This window comes from Gigantopelta aegis, chromosome 4, assembly GCF_016097555.1.
Source record: "Gigantopelta aegis isolate Gae_Host chromosome 4, Gae_host_genome, whole genome shotgun sequence".
Taxonomy (NCBI): Eukaryota; Metazoa; Mollusca; class Gastropoda; order Neomphalida; family Peltospiridae; genus Gigantopelta; species Gigantopelta aegis.
In genome coordinates, this window is record NC_054702.1 from 74,005,791 (window position 1) to 74,026,363 (window position 20,573).

Genomic DNA, 20,573 nt, shown 5'->3' on the forward strand with positions numbered 1-20,573 from the left:
CACTTTGAATTTTAGTGTACAACCAATCGTGCTGTCTAAAAGGGACAAACCTCATGACATCTGATCTGAATATCTGCGATAACGTTATATTCAAAACTTCAGTTCATTAGCTTGATGTTGTTATGGTAGTAATGTTTCCAAAGTTCAAAGGATATAACAATAATAGGTAGGCTACTTGAGCCACATGTATGCAAATGAGATAGGTCACGTGACCACCATCTGATTTGGATGGCTTCTAAGCATGGTCTGGCGATGTCACTGCGTGGGGATGCCATGTGGTCACGGGGAAGTGGCGGGGCCGGGGGGGGGGGGGGGGGGAGGAGGAAATTAAATGATTAAATATCCTCCGTAAGAATGATAGGTCTGTACGAAAATTGCCGATTGTTTGTTTTGTTTTGTTTTGGGGTCCCCAGAATACAGAATGGCAGTGTCAGGGTAGGGGTGCCCCGATGTCACTGTCTCACAATATTTTATATATTACATATGGTATACATATGTTTATATACATACATATAAAACCTCTAAATCATTAGCATTCCGATATTTAGTGAGCAGAATGATAACATGGTCTGTGACGTTATTCATTATAACATGTACATCAACAATCCCGGGGATAATGCTGGGGGAGGGGGTTGTATCATATGGGTATGGAGTGGAGGTGTACTAGTATATTTTCAATATAAAACAAGACATTCAATTTTAGTGAAAGACGATACGAGGATTTATGAAGGGAAAATCACATACCAAACGTATAAACAAAAACAACTCTGCAATGCATGTATAATTGGTTGTATTATTAATAACTGACTACTTTCGTAGTTACCTACCGCCATAATTTATATCAAATTTGAATGTTGCTCTTGGACACTATAGGCCTGCGTATTTCATGAATGTTTCTTCCCGTCATGAGCGAACGCAAGATACATGCTCAAGGAATGAACACATTAAAGGCGCACACTCTATATTCCAGTCAAATTAGCTTTTAAAAAAAGGGGTCAACCCACAAGTAATTGCACCGGATTTAAAAAAAAAAAAAAATTGTTTTTTTTTTTAATCTGAAATACCTCATAATATAATATTAAAAATATCAAGGCGTATGTATATGACCTATATGAGAAATATTGGTGAGGGTGTTTTATTAGAGGGTAGGGATACATTTTCCACCATAATTTTTTTATTAATTGATATATTTTTTTAAAGGGACATTCCTGGGTTTGCTGCACGTTTTAAGATGTTATCGACTAACAGAGACTATTTAATGATTGTAATCAGATATCAAATACATTTTTCTGCATAATATATTAGTGGCTGTATATTAAACGTGTTTCTGATCGTTCTAATATTTGTACTAGGTTAAATTTCATTTTATTTACTAAAATATATTTTTTCGTACGTACGAAATTATTTGAAAACAAAATCCAGTTTGGGCTTCTTACAAATATTAAGACGGCCAGAAACACATTAAATATACAGACACTGATATTCTAAACAAGAAAATATATTTAATATGTAAGTTTAATCGTAGAAGTATTTTATTTGTCGGAAACATCTTACAATGTAGCAAACTCAGGAATGTCCCTTTAAATTATCTATCATCTTAAAGATAACAGACTGTGGGTTTTTTGTAGAATATAATTTTGTCAAATTTGTTGATCTATGACGTCACAATCTCGCCATAATTACCTTCCCTTAGGCAAATCCACAATTTCTTATATCTGTATATATATTTTTTTTTTTTTTTTTTTTGGGGGGGGGGGGGGGCGGGGGGGATTATGAACTAAAAGTGATTTAACTTCTAATAATATGCATGAATAAATTATTTTAGACCTATTGATGGTATGTTGTTTGTTATTCAGGTGATTGGTTGTGAACATACACTTTTTAAAATCATTATCAACTGTCTTCTGTGTGTATCTGTTATTGCATTGTCCCTCTTTGTGCATTTGTATAATCTATAGTCTAATATGCAGTTTCTGACCTTTCTGATAGCTTCTTATCTTTTAATTTGTATTAATGACCGCTTTTTTGTACTTAACGAAGCTGAAATTCGCAAGGATTTTTTTGCACTAGGAACTAGTCAACTAATTTACACACATCATATTAAATATTGCATACAAATATTAATTCCATAAACACAACGGCATCAGAAGCCGTCATCTATGTCACTTAACACAGAGGTAACTATATAAACGACGGCCATGCACATAGCCTCGGCTAATGAGGGCAGCTATCTACACGGCGATCGCATTTTGGTCGAAAATTCCTGTGTAAGGCCACCACACCCCATCGAAACTTTCCCGCTTTGTTTGGCATCACAGTCAAGTTCATTATATATATATATATATAATATATATATATATATATATATATATATATATATATATATATATATATATATATATATATATATATATATATATATATATATATATATATATATATATATTAGGTTTTATGACCACCAAAGATTTTGAAGGACGATTGGGATCAGAAGTGAAATTTGAAAGTAGACGGGTTTTTTATCAGTAAATCGCAAATTCAAACAATAACACTGACTAAAAACAAGACAATAACAACTGTATGATCAACAGAATGAAAAAAGATTGACTGAAATAATATTCCACAGTGATTAATCGACCTTCCTGGAAATTGTCAAAATCGAGAATGACACCCCACGCACGTGTACGGGGCAACTGCGTGATGTATGTGCAAACTATGGAATGTGTTTCGATGTGTTGATAAACAGACCTGAACGTTCTTTACTAGGATGTCTGTGGTCAAGATGTATGTCCGGTCTAATAGTTAATATATAAATAATATATATATATATATATATATATATATATATATATATATATATATATATATATATTCCATTCCTATGATTGTTAATGCTTGGATATTTCAATTGGACTTTAGTTCACTCTACTGCTGATTCTATTAAAGATTCAAGTAGAACATTCTATTATTGGTTTCTTAAGAGATTTAAGAACGTTCTTCTGATCTTTTCAGTGACTCTCTTCATTTAACATATATTCCAAAGATTCAAGAGAATTCTTCAACTACTGGCTCTTCGGTGATTCATGGAGAACTCTCTTCTATCATTGGAATCGTCAAAGATTAATGGAGGACATTTGTATAGAGTGATAGGTGTTTGTGATCCTAGTCGATTCTTCAGATGGATGGAGAATCTCGCGATTTTTCTAACTAGATGTGCTGAGATTAACAACGATAATTGTGTAACATTCTAAGGATATTAATTAGGTTTAAATACTTAGGTCGATAACTAATGATGGTATTGCTGACTACAACATGATCCAGAGGATCATTTATACTGAGTGTCCATTATGGTTTTAATTATCTATTCTAGTGCAAGTACGAGGCAGGTCGCATAGGTTCCAAAGTGCAGATTACGAAGTACAACTGTCAAAACAACAGAACATTGTCATACATTACTCGTGGATATTCATTGTGACAAACGTTTTACGTTAAGGGGAATGTCCGAGTAACTCTCCATTAGGGCCGAATCCCATTATTTTTCAGGAATGGAGAGTTACGAGGATATTCCCCTACTTAAAATACATCATTATAGGTCGTGTTTATAGTAATTTAAAAGTGTTTAAAACCATTTGATAAATTGCGATACTTTAAAATGTACTGTTTTTGTGTAGTTGTAATTAAATATTGGGCCCACTTATCAAGAACCTTATGAACTAATATATTTCATCTGTATTTCTGCATCTCGTGCGCTGTGTACATGCATATTCACGGGTGTCCATGTACATCTCGTGTGCTGTTTACATGCATATTCACGGGTGTCTGTGCATTTACACAACAAGACAATAACTATCCATTATTTTGTATTACTTGGGATCTACCATTTTGACAGCGTTAGAGGGGCATGCCATCTTATTTATAGAGTTTAGGTTAAGAATTATATATCTATGTGTGTATATCCATACACGTACATAAACTTTATATAAAATATCTTAGTGCCATGCAATAAACTTGCATGTACTTTATTAATTTTAAAGGTTAGTGTGAGACTGTTTTGACTTTATTGCAAGGTTGGGGGATACTTACCTGGGAGTTGAATGGACTTTGCGTACTTGTCTTAAATAAAAGTCCTCAACTGACAAAGCCAAATCGTTTTCAAGATGAGCGAAGAAGAAAGTATTTTTCTGACTTAGAGTAGTCTGACTACGACACTGATACTGCTTGTGTAGATATTTTAACTTTGCGAAATGACTTGACGTCGAACATTGATATTTCCATTAGGCGTATCATAAAATATTGTTTGTTTCTGGTTACCCGACCGACCCTAATTTGAACCTGCCGACCCTAAAACTTTTTTTGTATATCCAAAAATGTTTTTTTTAATATAACAACGATTTCCACGAAAACATTCCAAAACTATCACAAGCACTAATTTAGTGTCATTTAGGGGATAACCCTACTGTGTTTTCCGATTTGCGGACGTATATCGGTGGTTTTAGAGTCGCAAATTTAGTTTTATTGGCGACCCGTTAGCCACGAAATGTTTTCTTCTAACAATTGATTGATGGAGTTACTTCCCTTCAAATTGAAGTTCGGTAACTTTCGTGAGACATCGGGCGAAGAATCGGAAAATTGTTTTTACGAATATATGCGATCTTTTCCGATTTACTCTACATCTAGCGTAGCGAGGTGTTCTGATTAATAATAATAATAATAATAATAATAATGATTATAATAACTATATTTAATTATTTACTCCAGCGACAAACTGGCCTTGTAGAAATTTAGTGACCTTGTGATAAACTAGGGGAGGGAATGTTTACCGATACTGATGGAGTTTACCATGATTAAATATGTCAGTAAGATCTCGATGCGTTTCGTTATTTTTTGTAAGTGGTCACTGGGAACTTCGCGGGTTTCCGCTAAAAACAGTGTCAGAATGACTATGTGTTTGACGTCCAATAGCCGATGATATTAAAGATAAAAATCAATGTGCTCTAGTGGCGTCGTTAAATAAAACAAACTTTACTTTTCAACATTCGTTTGAGCATCCTGAGCATTTGTACTGCATTTCTATTCATTGGACCAATTGATTGCTTCAAACCAAGTGTGTACTTTAATACTGGATGCATACAGAATAAAACTAACATTGCAAATTATAAAATTGGTAAGTCTACCATTTCTTAGATACACTAGGAAAAATAATATTCATAACATTTTTTTTTTTAATGGTATCGTTGGACAGATAAATATAGAACCCTTCTTTTCAGTTTTCATTAAAAGAAATTGTTATAACTTATTTACTGGTTTCTATCCCATTACGGTTCAACCAAGTCTGTCCTGGACTAGTACAGAAGTTAAGTGTTAGTATGAGAGTAAACCTTCTGCCTATTATTAAACAGCAAGGGGTCTTTTGTGTGTACTCTCCCACAGATAGGTTAGCACCATGTTGCCCTCAAAATCAAAATGCCTTGCCTTTTATAAATTTGTAAGTTGCTCATGTAAAAAGGAGCCTTTTAAACACACCTATGTGAATAGTACTACATATTTCCTTTTTTTAATTAAGTTATGAAGTAGATATAGAAAATAAAATGGCCATAAGGTTTTTGTCCTTTTGAAAATTGTATAATGGAAAAAAAAGCCCTTATATTTAAAACTGCACATAAAATATGCCCCCAAAACGTCACTTTACCATGCATTACTTCATTTCTAGGGAAAACACTGTGATGAATGGTATTGTTGGTTTGCATAATGCATTTCTATACATGCAGAGGTTATTTTGGATACCGGTAGTCAACACCTTTATTTAATATCCATAAATAAAATTATTTTCCAAAATAAAATGTTTTTCCTACCTACCTACCCTATATTTTTCCAGCATGTAAACAAGTAAAAAAATAATTTCGGCCTTAGCGAGGAGGATAAAAAAGTTAATGAATCTGAACTGTATTCTGATATCACTATCAGTGATGACGAAATCGTGGCGAGTTGTAAGTGGTGGAAAATTCGCTTAGGAGTAAAAACACGTTAATGTCAAATTTGCAGAGATTTGCTACGCCGAAATTCGACCAGGAAATTCAGATTCTACAATCCAAAAGGTAGTTTTCATTATTATTTGCTTTCTTATCATCTTTTTATAAGAGACGGGTTATAGCCCAGTGGTAAAGCACTCGGCTGGTGCGAGTTAGTCTGGCATCAGTCATTGCCAGTGGGCGAGACCGTAGTATGTGCTGGCATGTGGGTAGGCGATGTTTGACATCCAATAGCTGATGATTACTAAATCAATATGCTTTAGTGTTATTGTTAAACAAAACAAAATATGAACGTTTGTTCATTATGTATTAACGTTCATTTTTACTATATTTTGATATTTTTAATCAATTAAATCTCAAGTCCCACTATCGGGCCCCTTTTTTCAGCACCGTGATTAGCTGCGAGAGGGAGGGAGAGGTATGTGTTAATATAAAATGTTTGTGTTTAAAGTAAATTGATTGTCCACTTTTGCGTTTCATTTATACATTATATCGATAATGAGTTTGCCAGCAGTATCATGCAGAAGATACGGCGGGCCATCAAGACGTTCAAAGACTGGCAAATAAGCAGAAATCAACTGGCAGACGACCTGAATATCAGTATAATATCACTTGAACTGGAAAACCTGACACGAGATGAAATCAATTATTCCATTTCGAGATTTCGAGATTAAAAATGTTGATGGAAGTGATTATCTGACACATTGTACAGTGTTGTTATCTGTTTACAGTTATATTTGGAAACATTGGGCAAACAATTTAAACTACTCTCTGATTAATAATTTTCCCAGATTAAAAATACCCTGAACAACATGATGAAGGCCAATAGCAAGATAACTGCGCATAAAAGACAAGCACAAGTGATAACCCTCGAAGAGGAGGAGATACTCTGGCAAACGGGTGCACTTAGAATTGAAAATCCGGAATAACGGATGAATACTGTACTATACCTCATCGGCCTTAATTTCGCCTTAAGAGTAGGGCAAGAACATCGCGATTTGCGTCGTGGAAAAACGTCTCAGTTAACAATTGAGAGAAATAATCACGGTCGATACCTGTTATACAAAGAGGACTCATCAAAGACTAACCAGGGTGGTTTGAAGCATGCATCTGTGGACAGAAAATGTGTTGTTGCCTAAGAAAATACTGACTGTCCAGAGAGATACATTGTAAATGTAGTTGAAAAATACCATTCACATTGTTCAACATGTAATAAAACTGATGCATTGTGAAGCCATCTAGTGACAGTTGGTTCTCAGACCAGGCTATTAGTAGACATAAACTTGTAGGTGTTGTTGCTCGTGTATGTGCAAATGCTCGTCTGACGGGCTACCATACAAACCTTTCTCTTCGAGCATCGGCGGCTAGCCGTATGTATCAATCTGGCATTGACGAACAGCTTATTTGTGAGGTTACCGGGCATAGGTCATCAGCTGTTCGTAACTACAAACGAACATCAGAAGACGAGTATTATACTCCTCTTCTGATAATAAGTTCTCTAATTCAAGGAAATACATCTACAGGAGGTCCTACTGCAGAGATAAAATAAAATAAAACTGAGGATAGCACGTTTGAAGCCTTAACAAATAGAAAAGATGTTTCGGTGTATTTAAATGTGCAAGTTCGTTTTAATTAAAGTATATTTTAATTAACGTTCAGTTTGTCACCTTGTGCAAACGTGACTGGGTATTATTAAAACCATTTTCTGAAGTGTTTGCGTTTGTAATATTTATTAGATACGCGGGAAATGTAATAACTCTTAGTAATGGAGAGTTATTGAATCATCGCTCCATTACTGAAACATAATGGAGCGTTGAGACAATAAAGTGACGTCACAGATGTATTTTAATATTTGATCAAATAGCTATATAATGATGATAAGTTTCTACACACAATAACTTATCACTTCAATGGAATCGCCATAGTTTATTTATATTTATTTTCGGGTTTTGAAGGACACCGCCATGTTTACTTGAAGATGTGTTAGGACAGGTCAAGGCTACGTTAGACGAAATGGAATGTAGCTGAATGACATAATTACATAATTTAATGTTTAGATTTAATATCGGTTACCTGTGTTAAAATTTATCAAACTTGTTTTGATCTGTATTGTCGTCAACTGTAGATTTGTGGTTACAGTTGTATCGTTACATTAGACTATCCCTTAGTATTTCACGTTGACTTACTGGTGCAGATTATTACGTAATCTAGGGCGCCAAATATTTTATTGTGTGAGTGTTAATGCAGTTACAACAAAATTGAAACAGTTATTTTACAAATATTATTGGTTTACACCGTTTTGTTAGATCGGGTTGGTATTTACCTTTCGAGAGGTCAGGTTGCAAGCGGGTCGCATGTCAGGTTGGCCGGTTGCATTTGATAATTCTGTATCAACTATACACTTATTAGACAAACTGAAGGTACCAAACTGTACAACAACATTATGGTCATGATGATGTAACTACGAAAATAGCATTTTAGTAAGCCAAGTTAGTAAACATAACGTCAAACGGGTCGCACCGCGTTGGCAAATCCTTAATGGTGTCTGGGTTGTCATACCACGATCAGAAGTGATCAGACCCTTTCCAAGGGCCCTATGGAGACACCTCATCATCCGCAGGTCTTAACTAACCAGTTACTCTCGGCCTACTAAAATCCAAACCCATACGTATCTCCCTACTTTTTTTTGAGAACGACCATCAAAATTGCGCCAAACGTCCTTCATCAAAATGCGCACCTATTTCCCTTTGGCTTAATCCTACGGGACATTCCAAATTGCATAGCACCATACCACCTCCCGCCTGTTACCGGCTACGGTTGGACTGCTGGTCCTCCCTTGCACCTGCCAGTGCAGGCGGTCCCTCCTTCACCCACCCCAACCCTTTCCTGTCCTGGACGGAAGAACCGGCTGAGGCCGGTACTTGTGCAGAGGACAGGCGTGCGCTACAACAGCTTGCTCTGAATGTGCATGTTAAACAATTTCCCATTCCCATTAATGGTGTCACTCTGTTGCAGGGCCGGGACGTAGTCGATTGCCAGACCGGAACCAAACAGTGACTTGAAAACGAAATAAAGCCAGAAATAAAGATCTAATTCCATCAAGAGTACGTAGAGCACAACAGTAAAGTTATAGTCTATTTAAAGAACATAGCCAATATTTTTGAATGTAATTGACAGCTTACTCCCTTGTCTACAATTAAAGGTGAACTATCGTAAACTTTGACATTTCACTATAAGGCATTCAGAAAGGCAATTACTTCGAGTTATCAACGGGAAATTAACTGGATTAGAGTCTTATCAAGTTATCTACTGTGACCCGATTTTTAAGCTGCCATTTACTCTATTGATAGTAAACGTAGTTTATGAGTGTTATTAGTGTTATTGGAGTTGGAACACACAGATTGACTACCAAGACCGTATATTAATAAATTATTGTTTTTTATTTCAACAACACTATCTTTTTATTTGTTGAGTTGCCTATACTAGTATACTTTTTATAAGTACAAGCGACCATTGGGTCAACACAGATAGAGAAGAAATCTGCTGTGGGCCATTACAGTATACAATGTACTCGCATCATTTTGCACTGTGAAACTTGTTATGTAACTATACATGATACAGCTATATGCAAAATTTCAACCCAATTGATGCTTTACAAAGAAATGTTAGTAACACAATTAGCAAATCCCCATAGAACTCAAACTTGATCTGTAACCCTTCATTGTTAAGCTATACACACAATTCCATACAAGGCCGAAAGGTGTATAACCAGTTGTGCTCTCTAAAATTCATGAAACACAAACTTGACCTGTACCTCTCTGTGATAAAACAATACCCAAAAGTCAGTTCAGTTCAGTATCGTAAAGCATTGCAAATGTTATGATGGTTGTAATAGTTCCTGTGCTTAAGAGCCGTGCATGTCAAACTGTATATGTACCTATACATAATAAAGTTATATGCAAAATTTCATTTCAATATTTTGATATTGAATGCAATGAAACAATAGTCTTTTAAAACGTTGCTTGCTGCTAAAAATTAAAAAAAGTTACCTATCCTAAATCCTGCCACTATTATTATTGTTAATGTTTTTGGTGGGTTTGAATGATTGTAATTATTAGCATAGTGATGGAGAGACACAGGTTTAAATTTTGACTGAATTAAGGGAATTCCATTAGGCAGCAACTCCTGACAGCGATGACCCAGGAAAATGTTAAACCTGGGTAGCATTTGCTGCCGGGAAATGGCAAAGAATTGAAACCTATATAACAATTTCGATTGCTGTCCTTATTGCAAGTGTTTTAATGATATATTCCTAGTTAATACCATTGTGCAACCCCTGCAATTAAGAAACTAACCACGACAACAACAAAAAATGCCGTGGAAAAATAGTGTCCACGGCATTTTCCACGGCAATTTTACAGTTAATATGTTTGCAACTCTGGATTGTAAGTAAATTTGAATGATGAATTTGTTATTTGTGTTGTTTGCCAATATGCTCGTAAGATTCATTTATACCAGTCATAGTATTTGTTGACCGAAAGTGACGTAACAGTTAACACGCAAATGACACGTGCCCCGGCTTCAACCCAGAGCGAATTCTTTAGGGCCCAGTGGGTAGGTGTAAGGCCACTACACCCTCTTCTCTCTCACTAACCAACTAACAACTAACCCACTGTCCTGGACAGACAGCCCAGATAGCTGAGGTGTGTGCCATGGACAGCGTGCTTGAACCTTAATTGGATATAACCACCAAAATAAGCTGAAATGAGTGCATGATCAAGAACAATGGGGTTGTAAGGGGATGACAATTTATCATATACAGCGTAGTCAGTCCACACTGACGTGCCAGTTCAATCTTTATCTTTTAACTATATTACATCAGTGTCAGAATATATTTAATGCAATATAGAATTTAAATAATTTTCTTTAATAATGGCATAAGTTCTGTTCATAAATCTGTCGCCAAGACCGAATGCCCTCCTTTCAAAACCAAGTAAATCGGTAAATGTGGGTTTGTTGTATTTTTTATTTTTATTGATTGATTGATTTATTTTATTTTATTTATTATTATTATTTTGTTTAATTATTATTATTAGGCCACTCGGCACCAGAAAAGGATAGCATATTTTGCCAACATAAATGTCGAAGAAATGTTTATTAAACTATCGGAACGATATCTCTCTATATAAGTTTATCTACAAATATCTCATCATCAGGCTGACCATAACACTTCAAGTGATTTGTAAGAGTGTATGATGAACATTTTATTAAAAATAAAACACCCGTAACACACCATAGCCACGGTTCAACACTGTATAAGCTGTCACCTCCTTGCAATCAGGTGGTCCCTGCAATGCACGTGATACAAACAGTCAACAGCGTGCAATGACCTAATTGAAACTCGCTTCAATGTTTTATCGAGTTCAGCCAGAACCCTTGCAGAAAAACGTCCGCTAGACTGGTTTAAGCGCTTCAGAGTAAACCAAATGACCACGTCGGCAACCAATCAAATAGTTCGCGAAGTTAAGCGAAACGTTTGCTGGTAGAACTTTTAGATGTATTTGCGATCAAGCCCGATGGAGCTGAGATTCAGATACTTTAATAATAACGGTGCAGTTACTTTTTTTAATATTTATTTTTAGTCTGTTTTCAGTTCATAAAGTATATTTTATTTCTAACAATAAGGAAAAAAATCCACCCTGAAAAAAAAATCCAATATAGTCCACGGCAAAAAAATGCCGCAGAGAATGAAAAACTCCACGGCATTGTGAATTTATTCATATTTACATCATTTTACCTGGACAGAAAGACGTTCACCTGAACTAGGTTCCAGAGGTTAGCTGCCTCTGCCACGACCTCACTGACAGAAGAACAACCAGCACCAAGCAGCATTATGAACGTTGGACCATTACATGTCATGTGTCCCAGAGTGTTGATGCCCAGTCCTGCATTGCACTGGGGGGAAAAAACATAACAATCAAGTCCTTGACCAAAACAAATTTGTTTTGTTTAACGGCACCAGAAGAGCACATCGTTGGTCACTGGACTACATTTGGTCATTGTGACACGTAGTTAGAGGAAACACGCTACATTTATTTTTCATACGCAGAAAGGGATCTTTTATATGCACTTGACCACAGACAGGACAACATACTACACATTCTACATACAAGTCGTGTGACACATATTAATAACTAATACAAACACTACAGGACGAACCCCGTCAGCAAATACATATTTAACCGGACCATTTTGAAAGGGGGTGTTGTCGGGTTTCTTCCTGTAGCGTGTGTACTAGATTTTAATAATATATGTGAATTTTATTTTATGTTTTATCGGGGAGCTAGAAAATAATCGATGTATTTGTGTATTTAACGTCAAACATATGATTGTTGTATTATAGCAGGAATCTTTGACTACCGTTTTAGTATGCAGAAATTGCGCAATATTGATATAGATTGGTCTCTGGTGGTTCCAAGGCATAATAAGTGCAGGAATGGGAACAGGTCAGAGCCAAAAGAGACGATAACTACGAAGGAGCGTACAGCGACTGAGCCGAGGAAAGTCTGTTTGAAGCACTGTAGATTGTTGTTGGCGTCAAGTATACCATGACTGCAAATCTGTGTTCATCACCAGGGCCATAACCAGCCTGTCAAATTAGGGACTGACTGTGAATCAAACGAACTCGTGTGCAGGGCTTAGCCCTTTGAGGCGAACGCTGAAGGCTCGAAGCCCGTGATGGGGGATATGGAGATCCTGCCCCAGAAAAATGTGGAATATTTTACCCCTGGCCTTCTTTTTTTTTCTTTTTTTCTTTTTGCTGCTGCTGCTTTTGAAGGATTTATAGAATCACGCTTTTTGGTTTCATTATAATATTTATTTGACCCAGGCCGTGATATGAACTGCAGGTAGTAATGCAATTGGGTTATGAATACATTTTCCAATTAAAGTGTGTGTCTGTGCGTCAGGCACGGCAAAGCGCGGGAGGAGGGGGAGGGTGGCTGAATAAAAAATATATATTATAGGGATTTATCAAATGTTTTCTTGATGAAATAAACTTATAGAAAACAGAAAATTGCATGTCAGGACATCTACGTTTCACAATTCTCAAACCCTAGTATGACTGAAAACACGTTACCAAGGGAGTCATACCAATTCAGTTAAAATGTTAAATATATAAAGAGAAAGTTTTATATGTAGTAACGTGAAAATAATATATTATCAGGCTATCCAGCATACCTGTATGAAAACGTAGGCGAAAAGTAGGAATGGAAGCACAGAAAAAGTTGGACAAAAGTAGGAAAATAGAAGGAAAAAGTAGAACAAAGTAGGATTCAAATGGTACTTAACAATATGCTCATACTGGGTAAACGAATGTGTTAAAACCAAAAAGCTGTATTATTGAGAAACGTTTTGCTCAGTTTGTACCTATATTTTTGTTATTCAAAATAATATGAATCTTATGTAACGGCCATATTATACAGTTATTTATATTGTTGTTAATTGATATATTAACATTGGAAATTTTTTTATCTACTGAGTATTTGAAGAAATCATAAACGGCTAACACCGAAAATTTTACAATTTAAACTGAGTTTAAAAATTGTTAATAGCCCTTATTTTTCAGACACTAGATATTAGAGTTACACAAACTGAATATAAAAATATCTAATAATGGAAATAGCTTGAAGCAGTGCTATCACAGTATGGAAACAAATTAGCAACGCCAGTCATGATCTACCATCACGACTGACTGCAGTGCTACAAAGATTTTGTCCACAATAGAGCCTCTCCATGGGATAAAATAATCTGTTACAGCACATTTCGTCTGTCTTTTTAATGTAAAATGAGATGGAAACTTAATGATATTGTAAATTTGACACCAACTGCTTATAAAGAGTGATGTGGACAATTTGAGGCTGAAATTCAACGTTGATGTTTTAAGGACTGTCAAAACAACAGAAAATAATCAATTTTAACAGTGATGTGGGCAATAATAATAATAATAATAATAATAATAATAATAATAATGAGTGAATGAAATTAGCATACCGGCACTTGAGCCTCAAGATATACAAATGAGCTAGGTCACGTGACCTATCCTGCGCTCTGATTGGTTGACAGGACGTGGCCTAATGACGTCACGGCGTGGCTCTAATTTAATTGCAGAACGCCACGGTTGTTCGCGTTTAGTCTCTACATGTCCGAGTCTGTCCTAGCAGCACTGGAAGATTGACCGCCCCACTCTAAGAAGAAATAGGAAGCGGGGTCGGCCCCTACTACTCTTTTTCTAGACTTTACCTTGCTTTATAGTAATACCATCTCGTATCCTCCGGAGTCGGGCCCGTCCGCACCACTATACCAACCCATGACGACTGGACTATACCCTAGTCTGATACTCTCTCTCGTTCAGACGGATCCGGCTTCTCAAGATCTGTATTTCAGCACAGCACTAAACCTTCAACATCTATCGACTGTCAATCTAGGGGTTTTCTTGACGGGATGCAACCCATCTCGTCCCTTTAAGCTGTGCACCCAAAACGGCCTTAACGAGGCCACTCGCGTGGACATATCGATCGGACTTTAAACTTTTAGATCTGCGTTCAAAATTTTATGTCGAAATTACTTCTTTTTTTTAAATATTATTAAACAGTCCGATCCTCTCTTCTTTCTCTTATTTAGTTTTGGACTGTCCTTATAAAATGCTCCAAATTATGTAAATATTCGGCCGAGCAGTCAATTCTTTTTATTTTTGGCTTGTAACCTTTTTTTTTTTTTTAATTCTATTAACTTTTTTACTAATTGCTATTTTCAAAATTCTGCCCATTTTCACAGAAGTTGCTAGAGAGAAGACGTATACCATTGATAGTATTATATATAAAATGGCATTGGAATATTCAAGAAGCACTACAGAAGGCAATGAAACCAGATGTCAGATAGATCTTGGTAGTAACATATTCGTGGTGGCGAAAACGTGGAATGGGGAGATTGCTATTCACATTCGTCAATTTGACGAAGATTGGAGTAAACTGCTTCCTATCAAGAAAGGCATCACTCTGATGATGAAGCAGTGGCTGGAACTAGTGGCATGCAAACGGGACACATCACAACATCTTGGCGGCAACATCTACGTCGAGACGAGTTATAAGGGAGTGGACATTCGTCAGTGGTGGTATTGGGGGCAAGAACTGAAGCCTTCACGTCGAGGTGTTAGACTGAATGGCGAACAATGGGGAAAACTCCAGAAATGTTTTGTTGGTATGTACGACTTCGTGCCATAGTTGAGAGATGTCATACCGTGCCACTTACGAGAGGATCATCAGAATCTAATGGGAGCCATGATATGTTTAGAATATAATCCTAGAAATTAGACTCAATTCGAACGTGTCCAGACATGTTCGGAGTTGTGACGTCAGGGAGAAACCCCCCGACATTGTGTATAAAAACCTTAGATTTTAGAACTGTGCGTCGTTCGTTGGTCGACCGTTGTAGAGAGAAGACGTATGCTCCAAATGGCTTCGGGATATTCTAGAGTGGACAGCAACAGTAGCAGCAGTTTTAGCAGCGGTAGCAGTGATGACGTCTTCGTATGCAAATGTTCCGAAAGACACACGATCAAATGCAAAAGAGTGGCTACCAAACAAAATGAGAACACGTAGACCTACGAATGCCACGGATCAAATGGATGCTGCTCGTGAATCCATTGAAATCGTGGATGAAGAGCCCATGGATACCGGTGACGTCTGAACAGTCCATTACTGGTTGCTATAGCTGTCATGAAACCGTTGCAGAGGTGATGTTACACAATATGACGGCCATCTGTGCCACTGTGTCACGTGATCACATTGCGTTTGTTTTGTCTCCACACTAGTCGGATGTCAAACAGTGCTGCCGCTACCCGTAAATTCAAGGGATGTGTGAACAGGACAGGATGCCATTTTGAAATACCAGTCGTGGTGCATTGGTTGGATATAGCCTCGACGGGGATCGATCCTAGACGACCACTGACCTACGTCTCACCCCTGTATTACCTATTTGGTAATTGACACGTAAAGGCTAGTTCTCTAAGGAAGTTTAAAATGCAGTTATTATAGTCATAGGTTAGTTTGGAGCGTTGAGTTGCAGTCACGTCATAAAACATTCTTTTCTTCAAAGCAATGGGCTGGGTGTGTGTAACCACATTCCTTTCTTCCTCTACTGACCACCAATTAAGGCTTCTACATCCCTTTCTTTTATTTGTATAATGGATGGTCTGTTTTCAAAGCAATGGACGGGGTGACACACACATTCCTCCTTTCTTATCTGTTAACACATGCCTTTCTTCTCAATAACAAACATTCCTTTCTTTTCCTTAACAAACATCCCTTTGTTTCCTTAAACTCATGCTTTCTTTCCCTGTTAACGCTGATTGAGTTCACTACGCATTCCTTTCTTTTGTTTTAATCATTTCCGCTTTTAAATAATGGGCTGGGGTGTCACACATTCCTTTCTTCCCCTATTGCCATCTCAATATGACGGCCATCTGCCTGTGACGTCACACGTGGTCTACCTAGTCGGGGGCGATCAGCTGTGGTGCCCGTTTGTTGTACTCATGTCCGCAGGTCATAAATTACACGTTGATTGCAACATAACACCCTTGCAATGTCAGCTACTGACGTTCCCGCGTGCAACATGCCGATGACACGTTCACGCTGCACATTTGTGAGGTGTGGCATCGAAACAAATATCATAAATAACGTGTTTTTTCGTTTTATCAGATTACTGTGAGCAAGTAACGATGAAACCATGTGTGCTATTGTAATCACGTGACCAGTGACACATGCAAAACCACTTTTACCTCAATGGTGCTGTGCATGTGCTATGGATCAGGTCACGTGGGCTGTGATGGGCTTCAAATGGAGTATCGACTTTGCCATTACAATATTTATTTCTGAAAAATACCTGCTTTCAACACTCACTGACTTTATTCAAATTTTAGATTGTGGAGTTTTTAATTTGACTCAGTACATATATGCATTACTTTGACAAAGGCCCCACCACGAGGAAAATTCTACAGTCGGTGAATCCCAACAAAGATGTGAGTCCACAGATTCGTACTAAATTAAATCAGTATCGTTCCTGGACAAAGCAGACGATGATGATACCAATGATTATTACAGTACTGACGAAGATGATGAAGAAAAATTAACACTAATAATAATATTCACATGTCACCCTTAAGGCCTCACGGTGTAACCCAATGTGTGTCCACTATATATGTGTCAGTAGACTAGTGATTGTAATAAAAATAAATGAAAACCAAACCATTGCGTTTGTTTTTGTGTTTTTACTCCATAACACTACTATATTTGTCATATTGGATGTCAAACAGTTGATATTTCTGCCGCAACCCGTTAACTTATAGTAGCAAGGGATGTGTGAACAGGACAGGATAGCACATTTGATATACCAGTCGTGGTGCATTGGTTGGATATAGCCTAATGGGGTACCGACGGGGATCGATCCTAGACTGACCACTGACCTACGTCTCACCCCTGTATTTACCTATTTGGTAAAATTGATATTAAACGACCCTGTAAAGGCTAGTTCTCTAAGGAAGTTTAAAATGCAGTTATTATAGTCATAGGTTAGTTTGGAGCGTTGAGTTGCAGTCACGTATAAAACATTCTTTTCTTCAAAGCAATGGGCTGGGGTGTTAACCACATTCCTTTCTTCCTCTACTGACCACCAATTAAGGCTTCTACATCCCTTTCTTTTATTTGTATAATGATGTCTGTTTTCAAAGCAATGGACTGGGGTGACACACACATTCCTGTCTTCCCTTAAGAAACATTTCTTTCTTCTCTTTAACACATGCCTTTCTTCTCAATAACAAACATTCCTTTCTTTTCCTTAACAAACATCCCTTTGTTCTCCTTAACTCATATATCTTTCTTTCCCTGTTAACTGCTGATTGAGTTCATCTACGCATTCCTTTCTTTTGTTTTAATCATTTCCGCTTTTAAATAATGGGCTGGGGTGTCACACATTCCTTTCTTCCCCTATTGCCATCTCTTTCTTCTTTTTCGTCTGCTAAAAAGACATCTGTTTCGACTCAGGGTATCATATTTTTTTATTCAGCCAGGCAAGACATATTTCACAAGAAACATTTTATTATTTTTTTCCTAACCCCTACATATGTCAAACCACACCACCCCGTTACGTCAGCGTCCGCACGCTTAAACCTGACAGCTGTCAAACCCTATCACCCAGGTCACTGAGGTCAGATGACAGCGGCCAAAGTCATTAACCCCCGTTAAACTGACAGCTGTCAAACCTAATCACCCAGGTCACCGAGGACAGATGACAGCTGCCAAACACATTAACCTAGGTCACCGAGGTCATCTGACAGCTGCCAAAGCCATTAACTTAGAGCCACGCCTTGACATCATTAAGGCCAGGCCCTGCCAACCAATCAGAGTGCAGAACAGGTCACCTGACCAAGCTCATTTGAATATCTGGAGGCTCAAGTGCCGGATATACTACTAAAGAATGTTCAACGACACTCCAGCACAAAACAAAATATATTAGATATTGGGTATTAAACTAAGGTGAAAGCTAATGTTAGATAAAGACAATAATTCAATGCAATGTAGTAGCGCTACAACTCCAGTACTCAGCGGACAACTTCACCAGAGTATTGATGGAGCACACTACCTAGTCATGACAAAGTAACCTTCGAGTGCCAGAAATTGACTTTCATGGTGTCAATTAATATGTTGAGAATATATGGTTCAGCATATTCAAAGATGTCTTTATCCGAAAATGCCCCTGCGTGTGCTGTAACCTCACCGTGGTGCAGGGGTGTAACATTCTCTTTGAGAATGGCCAATACAGCACAAAATTTAAGTTTTGAGTCATATTCAGTATCCGTAAAATTCTGTGATATTTATGTTTTTGCACAGTTCTTTACACTGTTTTTAAATTTTTATATTGATGTTGATCATCACTTTATTTATTTGCATTACCATAGTTTGACACCCAATAGCCGATGTATTTTTCGTGCTGGGGTGTCGTTAAACATTCATTCATTCATTCATTCATTATCCGAAAATGTTTTTGTTTTTTAATCTCACAACTGTTGACTTTTATAATAACACTGGCAATATCCACACTTTAACAGCAATTCGCGGCATTTTGAAACAAAAAAGTACGGAAAACTTGCAAAACTAAACAAAACAAAACAAAGACTAAGAAGTATATAAAAGTAGGAAAAGTAGGATCGCTGGACAGCCTGCATTATAAAATGGTAGATATTCTGGATTTGTACGCTTCCTGAGAGTCTGATAAATAAACCAATATATAATATATACGACTATCGCTTAACATGGTGCAGACAAAATGGAAGAAAAACTAACCACGGTGGTTAGTAGTAAATTATCCCCCTTCCCCCTCCCCCATTGAGATAGGACAATTCTTTTTTTCATTCGATTTTGGTCCACGGTTCGATTTATTCACGATACTTTTCACAAGTATGGTGCTATTATACATACATTTTAATAAATTATTTTAAGGGCAAGAAATTTTATTTTTAATCGTCATTTGTAAAATAATTATAAATAAAAAACTAGACCTTGACTAGAAAACAAAAATACCATTTTTACAGTGCACTCTTTCCCCCAGGAATAATAATAATAAATGTGCAGTCCTACCTTTGTGTTGTTCCATATCATATTGAGTCGATATCCTGGAAGAACAGCCACATCATTGTTAACGTACTCCAGGGCCAACTCAGCTGCTGGTTGAGTACCCAGCCCGACGTTCCATTCACCCTCCATGGGGAACAATCCTAGTATGTAAAGATCTTTCAGAGCTGCGAACGTTTGTCCGTGAAGAAAGTGCAAGAAGACCAGATAATGCAGAATAAACATTTTTGATTCTTAGAAATCACGTTTGCCTAAATCTGTTCACAGGAAATCTTTATGTTGAATGGCACAGCTACCCAAACTTTTCTATCACAGTCCATATTCGGCCATTAAAATATCCAACTGTGAATAGATAATTTGCAGTTGAATTCACTGTCATGTAGCACACATGCACGCACGCTCCCACAACCTAGTCCTACGAAATCGTAAAAACATCGTAGGTTGTGACGTCACTACCGTATACGTCATAGCTTACAATTGTTTTACGATTTTATAGCAGCAGCAGCTAAGATCGCTTCCTAAAACGGGGCCCATGATACACAGGCCTCGGTGGCGTCGTGGAAGGCCATCGGTCTACAGGCTGGTAGGTACTGGGTTCGGATCCCAGTCTAGGCATGGGATTTTTAATCCAGATACCGACTCCAAACCCTGATTGAGTGTTTCACAAGGCTCAATGGGTAGGTGTAAACCACTTGCATCGACCAGTGATCCATAACTGGTTCAACAAAGGTCATGGTTTGTGCTATCCTGCCTGTGGAAAGCGCAAACAAAAGATCCCTTGCTGCCAATCGGAAGAGTAGCCCATGTAGTGGCGACAGTGAGTTTCCTCTCAAAATCTGTGTGGTCCTTAACCATATGT

At 37.3% G+C, this 20,573-nt stretch overlaps 1 protein-coding gene across 3 annotated transcripts in view; it reads right to left on the reverse strand.

The window, feature by feature from the left end:
• LOC121371078 (gamma-aminobutyric acid type B receptor subunit 1-like) overlaps positions 1 to 20,139 on the reverse strand; it is a 99,874-nt gene extending 79,735 nt beyond the window's left edge. For all 3 annotated transcript variants that reach the window (XM_041496710.1, XM_041496709.1, XM_041496708.1), the window contains exons 1-2: positions 19,721 to 20,139; positions 11,847 to 11,984 (exon numbers count right to left, since the gene is read on the reverse strand). In XM_041496710.1, the coding sequence (XP_041352644.1) occupies positions 11,847 to 11,984; positions 19,721 to 19,939 (357 nt within the window). In that variant the 5' untranslated portion in view covers positions 19,940 to 20,139. The remainder of the gene's footprint in view (positions 1 to 11,846; positions 11,985 to 19,720) is intronic.
• Positions 20,140 to 20,573: the final 434 nt, after the last annotated feature.